Source organism: Salmo salar, chromosome 18, assembly GCF_965601325.2.
Source record: "Salmo salar chromosome 18, fSalSal1, whole genome shotgun sequence".
NCBI classification, from domain to species: Eukaryota; Metazoa; Chordata; class Actinopteri; order Salmoniformes; family Salmonidae; genus Salmo; species Salmo salar.
Genome location: NC_138308.1, coordinates 32,140,611 through 32,154,659, shown reverse-complemented (window position 1 = coordinate 32,154,659; position 14,049 = coordinate 32,140,611). Strand labels below are relative to the sequence as shown.

The 14,049-nt window shown below is 42.2% G+C and overlaps 1 protein-coding gene across 1 annotated transcript; it reads left to right on the top strand.

Annotated features, from left to right (window-relative positions):
* The first annotated feature begins 478 nt into the window (after positions 1-478).
* Positions 479-13,857, top strand: LOC106577244 (sideroflexin-1). The gene is made up of 11 exons (XM_014155170.3): positions 479-841; positions 4,433-4,619; positions 5,433-5,603; positions 6,927-7,025; positions 8,184-8,259; positions 8,363-8,448; positions 8,669-8,796; positions 9,099-9,148; positions 9,570-9,619; positions 9,840-9,887; positions 10,075-13,857. Exons 2-11 carry the CDS (start codon positions 4,456-4,458, stop codon positions 10,169-10,171), a joined length of 969 nt encoding a protein of 322 aa, XP_014010645.1. The 5' UTR covers positions 479-841; positions 4,433-4,455; the 3' UTR covers positions 10,172-13,857.
* Positions 13,858-14,049: the final 192 nt, after the last annotated feature.

Below are 14,049 nucleotides of genomic sequence, written 5' to 3'. Positions count from 1 at the left end.
CAAATGGTGGGTGGGAAAGGACCTCTGGTGAGTCACAGGATCACTGTGGTGAGTCACACAGTTAGTTTCCACTGGGCTGTGCATGCATAGTTGGGCTCTGGTGGGATTGGAAAACACTGTTTTGTTCGCCTTCAGTTGAGGGACACAGGAACATTTGAAGGCTTGAGGAAGGTCTCGAACCAAAATGTAGCAACGTTGATAGACTGAGAAATAGAAAAACATTATTTAAAATATCTATTTATGTCCGGGGAAAAAACGATGTATCTCTTATATAATCTTGATTTATCCAGGTCAATCTTATAGAAATACATATATTTTACTATTTGAGAAGTTTGTTTTTGAAAGTATTTGCCTAGGCAGATACAATAAACCAATCATTTTCTGTTTGCCACCAACGCCCAGTGATTCTAGCCAACCTCCCATCGCTATGGAACAAATGACTGTAGTTCGACACCGCCCTTTTCCGGTTGTCACTAGATATTAATCACAGCCACAAAGTCAATATGGGCTATATCGTAAACATTCATGAAACAAACATTTGCTTTTTGGTCTTAATTTAATGTTAGGGCTATGCATACGGTTAGCTAAATTGTCAAGTTTAAGGTTAGGGTCAGGTTTAAGATTTTAAGAAGATCTTATTGTAGAAATAGGCGGGGTTTAGCCATAATTATGACTTTGTGGTTGTGGTAACAAAGGACGACCCTGTCTTTTCTCCTCAGCTTTCAAGGTAGAGAGACTGGCACCGTGTACATCAATCCATTAAGTGATATCACTGAGAGGTCACATTTTTACAGCTCTCTGCAATTATATAGTGAACACAGCTGGTGGACATTGAACCAAGGTATGTATGTTTTGGTGTTTTTGTTGGCAAGGTTTGTGCATGCAGTAAATGTATAGCTAGCGCAAGCTAACACGAAGATGCTAACGTTCGGTCGTTTCCCCCTTTTTTTCAACGTGGTGACGTGCTAGCTAGAAGTTAGCCATATAACTAGCTAACTAAAAAGTCACAATTTTCGTTCACAATATAGTAATTCATACTAAGACCGTGTCTGTCAGACACCCATTCTACTGTTTCAATATTTGACAAGCCAACTGAGAAAAGTAGCTAGTTAACTAAAAGTGAGCATGCTAGCTAAGTAACGTTAGCTAGCTAGCTAATGTCAACTGCACTCACTAAATGTCACATCGCTGAATCAATGACTTGTCAATAGCGTGATGCTAAGTGCAGGTTGATTTCTAGTCACCTAACGTTAAATTCAAGTAATATTAACAATTTGTAGCTAGGCACATTTCTGTTTTAGTCTTGCTTTCTCCTTTAATTTTCGTGAGTGTCACGCAGTGAGTGATGCTGCCTATAGTAATGCCAGAAATGTGTGACAGCCCATCTGTCATCTTCTGCACCAGTCACGTACCTTATTGCAATAAAACTTGGGTTCATTAGGGTTCAATTTGTTGATTACAATAGCTAACGTTACATATTTTCCCACGTTGTCTTACTGCAATATGTTGACAAAGAGAAGGAAGGTGTTACAATGTATTTGATGGTCATCTTTGTTGTCCAGTTGGTTTAAGTACATAATTTGTAAATTAATACCATGTCGCAATGACGTGGTTATTGTATAGACATAACAATTGGTTTACTATTATGTGAAAATAACTGCATTGTTTTGGACGTGTTTAGGCTTACAACTTGATTTGCATAACAAAATATAGGCCAATGCATGTGCACTGTCCTCTCCAGTGGCGATTTTTATCATGTAAATGTTGGTGGGGCAAAAAAAAATTGGGGGTGGGATGCATGCCAGCAAAGCAACAATACAGTAATTGCCCTAAACCACTGCTACACCTGGCTATCAGCGGTGCCTTGTCTGACAGCGAAGCACTTCATTCAGCCTCATTTACGGCCTTAAAAAAACCATGGCTGACTTGCTTAAACAAATGTGGATTCTTCTGACAATTGAGATGTACAAGCTATGGCATAAGGGGAAGACAAGCAGATAAGAGGCAATCTGTAATTTCGATTAAGACATTAATGAGTGCGCTAGGACGGATGTAGTCAATATAACTATTTGTTCAGCACTTTTGAAATGTACAGCGACAGAATTCAGAACATCAAATTTTATTTGTCACATGCGCCGAATACAACAGGTGTAGACCTTACAGTGAAAAGCTTACTTACGAGCCCCTAACCAATAGTGCAGTTAAAAAAAAAATAAGGATAAGAGATAAAAGTAACAAGTAATTAAAGAGCAGCAGTAAAAATAACTATACATACATACATACATACATACATACATACATACATACATACAGGCAAATCCTTTATAATCATGGGCCGTTCTTACAGTGTTCTCCCTGTACACCAAGTCAGAACCGTAGGATAAATAAAGGGGGCATATATGCAGACAATGAAAGCTCTTACAATATTCAATTACATTTCTCAAAAACAGGTTATAGGCTACATGTGCACCACCAAGTTAGAACAGTAGGCTAAGTTATGAGGGGGAAAAGGACCAAATTATTAGGCTGAAGCACATGAGCTACGAACAGCTTACTACACAACATACACTTAGTATTACTTTCTTAGCTACAGTATACATGTCTCCCTGGCATATTACATAATTTATGCAGCAGCATACAATACATTTTTGGGAACAAAACAAAAAGGTTGAATCATGATGAGGTTGTAGCTCTAGAAAGATTCCCGATTTTACAATTCCCGAGTTGGATGAAAGTTCAAAATGTATTTTCCCTGCCGTAGCTTGTTTTTCCTGAGATCCCAGTTGTCTTGAAGTCAGATTTTGCAGTTCCGAGTTAAGTTGTTTTGAGCGCGGCACAAGTCATGCTTCATTGACAGCACGGCTAATATTGACTGTTTGTAATTTTAAACTAGGTAAAGAGACCCTTAATCTTAGACTTGGAACCATACAGCCAGTCCACTGAATAGCAGGCTAATGATTGCTTTGCAATGCTTGCAGTTAGCCACTGATTCCTCCCAAACTCATTGTTGAATTTACAATTTCCAGCTTGTTGTGTAATGTTTATGGCCGATTAGCACCAATACGTTTTATCAATAGTTTCTCTTCATATGACAAGGATTAGTACATTGTTGACTTGATTCATGATGATGACTACTAGCTAGATTTTGAAAACTACTGTAGATCTAGTGTGATTTGATGTAATTTTATCTGTGGCCAATGACCTTGAGCCTTCTTAGATGGGTGCTGCCATAGTTACATTAGAAGTGCCCAAGGGGCTTGGATTTTCTAGCTCTGCCCTTAGACTTGGCGGTGATGTAGTGTCCCCATGAGTGACCAAACACTTAGCCAATAACGGTGCAACGCTCCGTATTTTCTGCTGGCTTGCCCTACGACCACAGAAAGCACTGAGCTAGGCTGAAACACCTGCATTTTGGAGCTGCCTTACTCGAGAAAACAAAATAGACCATGTTTGTGTGCGGCTTTATTAACTCAATTATATTTTTTTTACATTGTTTGCAAACTGATATGTGACATGTAATTTTTTTGGGCTAAAATGACATGTCACCACTGATCCTCTCATTGCACATAGCCTAAACATGTTCCTTGATATGTTTCAGGCAGCTAGAAACCACGTTAATTTGAAGTAGCGGTAATCATGTTTTTAGCCACATTGCAATGAACTTACTTTGGTAACCTTCAGCTTGAAAGAACTGTTTATCATCTGATTACCTAGGAAACCAAACATCATGATAACTCCAATGGTTGGAAGCTAGACTTTTCATGCCTCAGTTTGTTTATTGTTGTACTGCCAGGCTCTGATATAGCTTTGGTCAGATGACTCATAGCCTAGATATGCATGTAAAAGACAGCCAGTAGGCCTATTCTCAAACTGAGTGCTGGACTGCTCGTCATTCAGGTTGAATTTGGGCGTAAAATGCTGGAAGAAGATTCAGGATGGCAATGTAATTCACTTCAATAATGCTGATGCAGTTTGGGGCAAGCTCCATAGTCAGAGAATTTGGTTAAGGCCAGTCTTTCTGTATTTAACAACACCCTTACTTTCCTACAATGACCAGTTGGCTCAAATAGAAACAGCCCTGATGATAGCCTCCTTGTCCTTTTTATTATGATTTGGGGAGGATACTAGAGGTGGCGAGGGCCCCTCCATCAGGAGGTGTGTTTTGGCTGTTGAGCTAGGCTTTGTAGAGGGAGGGAGTTATAAATGGATCAGAGAGGTGGGGGGGGCTTAGTCCTAGCTGGGAAGGAGGAGTAAGCTCTTATCATTTGCCTTTTGAGTTCTGCTCGAGTCACTAGGCTCCATGAGCTGGTTGAATTCATCCACAAGGCCAATTTTGTCTTTCTAACGTTACAGGGCAAAAAAATAAAATGAGAAAGTCTTTGTCAAATGTGCAGAGAATAATCACATGTCTAACACTTGTTTCTGTTGTCAGGTGGTCTCATAGTAACCTCAAGGATGTCTGGAGATCTGTCCCTGAACATTAACATCAAGGAGCCGCGATGGGACCAGAGCACATTCATGGGCCGCGCCCAGCACTTCTTTTTCGTCACCGACCCCAGGAACATCCTCAAGTCCTCTAAGACCCTGGAGGACGCACGGGTCACTGTGGAGAACTACAGGTACGGAGGGGAGGGGGGAGGACACCTAAGGAAGGAGGAGGGTGGTTGATCCCAGGAACATCCTAAAGTCCTCTGAGATGCTGGAGAACATACCAGTCTCTGTAGAGATCTACAGGTATTGAAAGGGGGTAGAGTGAGATATTAATGGGAGGAGAGGAATATAGGGGTGGTAGTGGAGTTGACATTGGGTTATGTTAGAGGGGTGGTTTACTGTGGCCTAAAATGTGAATGGTAATTTGGAAGTTACCCTGGCCCCTGGGTAGGAATCAATTTTCATTAATGCATTTATGTATGAGCATTAACTCAATCAACATTGTCTCTAGTCTAAACTGAGGAGTTCAAGGAGCTAGCTAGCGGTCACCTTAACCTGATATCTCTCTTGTCCCCCCACGGTGTAATAAGAGAAACAAACAAACATCTTTAGACACAGGCCACTAATTAGGCTTGTAGGTTGGAACATCTGTCATACCAGTTTCTCTCTTACATCAGAGGTGAACTGAAACCACCAAAATAAATGTCTAAGACTGTCTTTGTTATAAAGAAATGCAGAAATATTTGGGGGATTTGTGTGTATTGTTAGGTATTACTGCACTGTTGGAGCTAGAAACATAAGCATTTTGCTGCATCTGCGCTAACATCTGCAAAACATCTCCAATATACAATTTGTTTTTGTTAAAACATTGTAGGTAGGTGAAGCTTTAGCCTATATTTATTTTAGCACATGTTTCTGTGAATCAAACTTTGCAATAAGTTGCCCCGACGCTAAGAATTTATGTGTTTCATTCATTGTTTAGAGGATGTGCTTGTGTCCAGGTTAGGAGTGGTGAAGCCAGGTCTGACAGAAGATGAGCTGTGGAGAGCCAAGTACGTCTATGACTCTGCCTTCCACCCTGACACCGGAGAGAAGATGGTGGTGGTGGGACGCATGTCTGCCCAGGTCCCCATGAACATGACCATCACCGGCTGTATGCTCACATTCTACAGGTACCACTGGGGTGGATGACTTTTCAATTCAATACATGTTAAATGCAATTTGTGTGTGGTGTAAAACACATCAATTAAAAACACAGAGCAGCGTACTGGAAGAGGAAGATCTGATGAGGTGAAATGTTAATGTTGCAGATTGAAATGTAGAGGCACGTCAGAGATGTGGCAACTAACCGCACAGCAGGGATATTTCAACCTTCTTCATGAGGATTAAATCTCCACCCACGCTGTGGATGGTGCGTGCTGTTGCTGGCTGGCTTCATTTAATCACATACACCATATGGGCTGCTCATGCTCTTCTCTCTTGCTGTATAGTAAGTTATGCCAGGACAAAAAGTGCATAGAATCGTGTAGAATAAATGTAGCATGTTAGAATTTCTCACATAATGGCATAAACAACCTATGCAGTTGACTTTCCCAAACGGTGTGGTCTCTTCTCTTTCAACTGAAGACTGGGTTCGATGGCAGTGTTCTGTGTATTCGGGCGGCAGGTAGCATAGTGGCTAAGAGCGTTGGGCCAGTAATCTGGAGGTTGCTGGTTAGAATCTCAAAGCCGACTATGTGAATAATCTGTCGATGGGCCCTTGCGCAAGGCACTTAACCCTAATTGCTCTGGATAAGAGCGTCGGCTAAAATGTAAAACTTTAAACATTTTGTTTTTTATCTTGAGGGCATTGGAAAGGAAAATTCCTAAGCCGTTTATTGAGGGTCAGGATGCCGATATTGGCCTTGCAGCGTGTGGATGCCTTGGCTTGTTTTCTGGTTCTGTCTGCATACCTTCCACTGTGCCTTTTACATTCCTGCTCACAGGGCAAGACCAGAGTAGCACACTGCAGCTATTGTGTGTCTGAAGAGTAAAGGGCATACAATCATAGTCACACTGGGCTCCAGAGTGGCGCAGCGGTCTAAGGCACTGCATCTCAGTGCTAGAGGCGTCACTACAGACCCTGGTTCGAATCCAGTCTGTATCACAACCGCTCGTGATTGGGAGTCCCGTAGGGCGGCGCACAATTGGCCCAGCGTTATTAGGGTTTGGCCCGGGGTAGGCTGTCATTCTAAATAAGAATTTGTTCGTAACTGACTTGCCTAGTTAAATAAAATAAAAACACTGTAAATTATGTAAACCGTGCACAGAAGTGGAAAGTGACATTTTTACCTTTTTACAAGTCGTGGTTTGGCTTTGTTTGAATTATTAATTCAAGCATTCTGCCTCTGAATTAAATATCTGAAATGATTAATGCTTGTTCACACACTTTCTTTGTCTCCCTTTCTATCCTTTCCCTACCCTTCTCTCCCTTGTTTTCATCATCTCTCCTCCAGGACGACTCCAGCGGTGGTGTTCTGGCAGTGGGTGAACCAGTCCTTCAACGCTGTGGTCAACTACACCAACCGCAGTGGAGATGCTGCCCTCACCACCAAGTAGGGACTGGGAACACTAACGCCACATTACTAAACCAGCCCTGCTGTACCTGTACTAGGGTGCATCTCATAGCCTTGTTTGCTTCCTCTCCTCATCTGCTTTCCTTCATCAGTACTGATCTGAAAGGACATGGATAGGTGGGAGCAAATCCCCATAACACTTCCCCTATGTTGCTTTCACCTGTCTTCTCTCTTCCTATCGGTGCAGACGAAGGAAAAGAGGCAAGGAGAGAAGACCATAGTAGACTATTGTGATACACCCCTAGCTCTGTATGGAGGCCTGCGGGGCACGGCAGAGGTTAGCCAGTGGAACCCCAGTCCACTACACTCCTCCCCTTACAGCGGTATTACACACCACTGTTTAGTTCAGCATGCTCCTCCATTCCAACTGAACGGCTGTACCCCTTCCTCAATGTCTGCAACTGGTAGAGGAAGCAATGCATTTGCATATCTTTCTGGTCTGGGACCATATGTTTCAGAGTAAAAGTGCTGATCTAGGATCATGTCACCCCACCATGCATGTAATCCCATGCATTGCGATCTAAAAGGGAGAACTGATCCTAGATTAGCACTCCTTCTCTGAGGCTTTTGATACATACAGCCCCTAGTGGAGAGGCTGTACAAACCAGGGCTGTATCTCAATAGTTTAAAGGGGCGTCCTTTTACATCTGCACCAATTTCAAAACACATTATCGGTTAAAGGTTTACACTATGTTGCTATCAGATTTCACCTGTCCAGTTCCTTCAAATCAGTGCAGACGAAGGGAAGGATAAAAGGAAAGGATTCCACTTTAGACTATTGAGATGCACCCACTCTAACCAGGACACATGAGGAATAGGAGCCTGCGATGCTGGTGCTCCTCAGTTCATATGCAGATGAAAACCATCATGGAACGAGCATGTAGACTGGGGGGCGATTCCAATCATAATTGGTGCATCTTGTCTTTGCCGGACTTGCCACATTTCGGTGTTCAATGAATGTTGCTTTTGACTTGACCGCCTTGACTACATTCCGTATGTATTGTGACCTGAGACCTCTGTGTTTAGGATCATTCTGTCTATCAGATAGACTTGACTCTGGTAAATGCCTGGAACAGGAACCGTATTGAGGCTCAGTAAATTGAGAGATGTAAATGTCTTTGTGTGATGTTCTCTCAGTCAGCTGGCTGCAGCGTACGTCAGTGCGACCACCGGAGCCGTAGTCACAGCCCTGGGACTCAAGTCTCTAGCCAAGGTACTGTCTCTGGATCATCTTAGTTCTAGTGGATTTGCACATTTGCGTTGCATTTTTTTTTAGCGCTGTGAAAAATCTACATTGAAACAAACTCCCTCTCCAGCGCCTTCCAGCCGTCATGAGCCGGTTCGTCCCCTTCTTTGCTGTAGCTGCTGCCAACTGTATCAACATCCCCTTCATGAGGCAGAGGTGAGCTAGAGTTTAGACCACAACTCCTAACTAGGGACAAAGGATTTCCTTAGGACTGTCTTCTTGGTCAGCTCTGTGAGGGGTTAGGACTGGGTTGCTGTCAGACACTTTGTTTCAAATGTATTTGTAAAAAAAAAAAAAAAAAAGTTATACAAATTGATTAACATGACTATGACAGGCTTGGTTGAATTCCATCCTCTCCTTATGTCCGTCTCCTTAGGGAGCTGAAGTACGGCATCCCAGTGACAGATGAGAATGGAAACCGGTTAGGAGAGTCAGTCACCGCTGCCAAGTCGGGCATCATTCAGGTGGTGGTGTCCAGGATTGGCATGGCTGTGCCAGCTATGGGTAAGCACTGTTTCACACATGATGGATTGAACATTGTTTTGTTTTTTTATCTGGTGGGGCACACTATTTCACAGCGCAAAAAAGTTTGGGAACCACTGGGTAAGGAGTTAACATGCAGTTTCAAACCAGATCAATTGGTCATGTGTAATTTGGTCTGAAACTCAGTCCTCACACCAGTACTTCTGGGGAAAGATGGTTTAGCAAAGCCTCCTTAAAACCGTAGATGACTATCAGAATCAGCAACGTGTTGTGAAATAACAAATGTTGCTCTTAAATACTCACTGTTTTCTGTTTGTCTACAGCTATACCCCCTGTGATCATGAACGCCCTGGAGAAGAAAGCCTTTATGAAGGTAATGTTACAACAGCCAGATGCCTGTTATGCTTTCTACAGCAAATGGGCTTACTGGAGCTGGTTCTACAGTCAGTAGGGAGAGTGTGGCATGTAGCCACTGTTGCACTATGCCTACCCTCTATTTGGAGTTCAAACCAATCTGGATGGTTCAGCCGTGTTAAACATGCAACGCAATTTTTGTTGGAAATCCAGGCTTCTGTGCTTTGTCTGTCTGATATCCAGTAAATCTCTAGCCTGGTCCCAGACCTGTTTGTGCTGTTTTGCCAATGACCATATGAATAAGCAAGATGGCACAAACAGATCTGGACCATGCCTGTAAATCTCTGCAATACTGTCGGTGTAATGTCTGTATACTGTTTTTATGAAAAATTGCTTCAGGTTGGAGTCTCACTTTTTCTCTCACTGTGTTCTCTCCTCAGCGGTTCCCAGTCCTAAACGCTCCAGTACAGGTGGGACTAGTGGGTCTGTGGTAAGTATCTATAGTTAATGTAAACCGTGTTTGTTTGGTACACATTTCATCCATGTTATCAGTTATAAGTCCTCTCGTAATGACATGCACTGTAAGCAAACTAACCATAACATTTTAAATGGACTGGAGCTCTGAATACTGAGCGTCGCGATTGCAAACAATGTGTATTGCACGGTTTACTTAAACTCTGGTTGGACAAAACCTCCCATCTCTCTTTCAGCCTGGTGTTTGCCACTCCTCTGTGCTGTGCCCTGTTCCCACAGAAGAGGTACATTATGGCCATCTGTTACATACCTTAGATATAGACCATAGATCTGTTACATACCTTAGATATAGACCGTTGATCTGCTTTTCCTACACAACTGTCTAATCAATCATTTTCTCTCTCTCATTCCCCTTCCCTTTCACTCTCTCATCCCTTCTTTCTCTCTCTACCTCTCCCTCTCTCTATATAGTTCTATGGCTGTGAGCAGCCTGGAGCCAGATCTGCAGGAGAGGATACGACAGAACAGTCCCCACACTACTACCGTCTTTTTCAACAAAGGCCTGTAGGACCACACACACACCACAGACCAGCCCCCTCTGCTAGCTGGACCCTGCTAGTACAGCTCAGCAGGCAAAGAGAATATTATATTTATGCTTATTTTTGTATTTACCTGTTTGTTTACTATGATGTTTGTTATATGCTTTAGGATTTGATTAGGGTGAGGGGTGTGTCTCAGTCCTAAAAAGTTGCTTCCTTGCCTGAAAGGATGGAATGGGGGGGGGGGGGGCTACCAGTCAGGTTTTTGTCATCATTGTAGATGAAGGAAAGGAGACGAGGAAGCCACTTCAGAGTAATGAGATGCACCTGAGGTGAGAGTAGTGTGACAGACAAACATACTATAGTTTAATTTGGGTTTAGTCTGGTGTGTTTATCCTTCCTGGGGTTGTGGCTGTTTTAGTTACTGACTGCTGTGAATGTTACAGAATGACAAATCTACTTCCATCACCACTAACTACATACATGTCACCCCTTGTATTTGACCCCAGAGATTATAATTTTTTTCCCTTCCCAAAGTGTTTGTTATTTATTGCCCTTGTGTTTGAGATCGTACCCTTTTGAGCTGTGTGCACTGAAACCCATTCAGGACTTGCAATTAGAAAATAGTCAAATATAATCGCTAGATATCCACTCCCTCAAAGTTGGCTCAACTGTAGTCTAGTACAGGTAATGAAGGATAACAGTTGGTTTATGAGCACATTAGACTGACCCATTATTTAATTGCTTTTTGGGTCTACCAGGGATTGTTTTCTGTTGCAAAATGTTTTGCTCCAGTGAGTGTGCCCCAATGAACATGACCCAGTTGACGAGCACAGTTTCTCGCTCTATCTCCCTTGGAAGTGTACTTGCACACATGCTGTCCCACCTCAACCGCTCTCAGCCTAGTGCACCGGGAACCCTGTGTGTTTGTGTTATCAAGAAAACCTTTAGAGGTGCAATGACATTGCATGAGCACTCCTAAATGAGATTTCAGTAAGTAAATCCCCAGTAGCACTGATGACAATGATATGGCAGAATAAAGGTTTCTATAGAACAGGATCCAAGGCTTAATGTTTCAGCCCCATATCAAGGCCTTTTTTTGAAACACTGTGGATGAATTTGGATCAGAACACATGAATGATTGTTGGTGAAATTCGTGCCGTGTATTACTATTGCCATTGAAGGGGAATGTATTGTCTAAATGTTAAAGGAATTGTATCCGTTTTGGCCTAACCACCCTGCCACAGCCCTCCTGTCAGTTTGTGACGCTTATTGTCTCTTTAGTCATTCTTCTGTTACAATAGAGAAGAAGAGTTAACTTGCAGTGGTGACCTAGATGTGTGGTGGGGCCAACTTATGCAATAAGAGGCAAGAGAGTAAATATGAATCCCACTCTGTATGATGTTAGCTTTAGATTAATTGTGTTCTGGTGATGTGTACCAAATATCGTTTTATTGTCATAAAGCAAAGTTGTGAGAACCAGGGGTATTAAACTACAGGCCCGCTGACCAAATGTGGCTCCCAAGCTGATTTAATATGGCCTGCGGTTGTCTTTAGTAAATGCAGCCCATGGTCATAAAGGGATACAGTGAGATTCTGGCATTTTCCACTTACCCAGATTCTGACGAAATCGTGGATACCAGTTGTCTCTACATGCAGTGTGAAGGAAGATAGGAAGATATTTCTGCGGGCCAAGGCTAACTAGTGTTAGCACAATGATTGGTAGTCTACATGTACGCTAGCATACGCTTAAACAGCTTATTTGCTAGAATCTGGCAGTATCCCTTTAACCTTGTGTAAAAGGAAATCATCGATTAGATTGTAAGACAATTGGAAGTAATGCTTGGCTCTTTAGTTCCTGTGTGGAAAATCTGGGCTTAGTTAGAGCATTCCTGATCAAACCTGGGCTATAATACAGTATATTAATGTTGTTGAATATCCAGCTATATGTCAAGTGTAGTAATGATATGGTTGTTTAGTAGTCTAGACTATTTCATAGTACCGTATCAACTGAGTAACTTTGTGGTGGAAATAGAGTATGTACAACAGGTATATTTCTGGTATTAAGATGACGTAACAGAGGGTATATTTAACAAATAAATGGTGGTGAGGTATTAGGAGATTTAAAACTTCAGGGTGCACTGTTCCATTTCTCCACCAGGTGGCAACGTTTATTCAGCTAGAAGTTAGAACAACTATTACACATTTTCAGTGTGTTTGTGTCAGAGTTTGAATATAGTTGTCAAAACCACCCATCACTATTGTCCCGGCTGACTTTAGTACGGTTTCGCCATGTAGCTTGGTCCCAGATCTGTTTATGCGGTCTTGCCAGGTGATAGGGCACCTTTTCCTCTCTGTCAGTATTGCATGTCTACCAAACCACTCTGCTTGGTCGTTTCCTCTGAATGAAATGAGTGGATATTTATGCAATGAGGACATTAATGAATCTCCTCCACAGACTGATACGAATCTTATTTTTTTCCCCCCCACACTTTTTTTTTGTAATGAATCCGCATAGCCTGGTCCCAGTTCTGTTTGTGTTATCCAAATCCTATGGTCATTGTCACCCTAAACAAGACCGCACAGACAGAACTGGGACCAGGCTAGGCTCCTCATACATTTTATTGCAAATGTATATTGTCTATAGACGATCAGATGCACTGCAGCAGTGTTATGGCCATACAGTAAACACTACATTATGCCATGGCTTTCAACTGTAAATACCAGGGTTGGAGTCAGTTCCTTCTCAATTGAAATGGAATTAACCCCAATTCCGGTAGATACTGGTTCATCTGTACTGTACCTACGCACACAGAGTAAATGGTTATTCCACTAGTCACAATGTTTTGTGTCCATAATTGAATAAAATCCCATATTTCATGAGCAAGTTGACACCATTGTAAACGCATTCACTCACCCATTACTATAAAAGGAGGTACCCTCTTCATTGTATGTTTGGGCATTGGGGGGGGTTGCATCTTGGGTAAAATTGCAGTCTTTGGCCTGGAATTGGGTGCTGTGTAATAACCAATGTAAAGGGTGGGGGTACCACTTTTCTTTCTTTAAAAAATATATATTTATATATACACGTGTATTGGAAATGTGTCCTGTTTCTATAATGTGCTTGACAATGTGTATGATATAAACCAAGTCAAGTTACAGTACGTTATCCAACAGTAGCTAGCTTTATTTTTATCACCGCCATTTAGTTGTTTTCTGTTCCTTTTGGTGGGGAGGGCAAGGAAATGTGACTAGAACAAAAATGAACCTATAGCCCAGCCTTTTTATAGCTAGATTATGCAGACAGAACCATGCAAGGCTTGAGATTGAAGTAGAAAAAGCAGTGGTCTTTAGCATCGGCTTCAGATGACGATCCTCTATCAGGATATTTTCATATGAAATATCTCTAGGTTAGCTTAGGCATGTCATTGTGTTTATATATTATTAAATATCTCTAGGTTAGCTTCGGCATGTCATGGAATTTGGTCTTGGCAGCACATTGAAGGCACAACACTGAAGACAATCTATGATGTCGCTACACTCCATGAATGTTTTCATGTTAATGTGTGTCCATGTCCAGTACCCATGTAGTTGTCAGTATTGGTGCTCACTACTTGTTTTTCCCCTCTCCATTTTGAGTTGGAATATGTTCTGTCACACCTGGACTATGTAAGACATTTACTAAGAGCTATAGAATAAAGTGATTGAAATGTGAGTTTTCTTTCTCAGGCCACACACCTACTGTACTGTTCAGGAACAAAAGTAAGACAAAGTGAATGTTCCACACCATTGTGCCCTGCTGAACGTACCCATTTGAGGGTGGGGCACTCATGCCGCATTGCTCAGTGTTTACAGACAGCAGTGCGAGCAGTCTTCCAGCAACAAAGGAATGGTCCTACAGGCTGAC

Excerpts from the sequence above, each read along its gene's own strand:
- LOC106577244 (XM_014155170.3), top strand. The coding sequence starts at position 4,456 with ATGTCTGGAGATCTGTCCCTGAACATTAACATCAAGGAGCCGCGATGG. Across the intron at positions 8,449-8,668 it reads ATCCCCTTCATGAGGCAGAG|GGAGCTGAAGTACGGCATCC; the intron begins GTGAGCTAGAGT and ends CCGTCTCCTTAG. Across the intron at positions 8,797-9,098 it reads CATGGCTGTGCCAGCTATGG|CTATACCCCCTGTGATCATG; the intron begins GTAAGCACTGTT and ends GTTTGTCTACAG.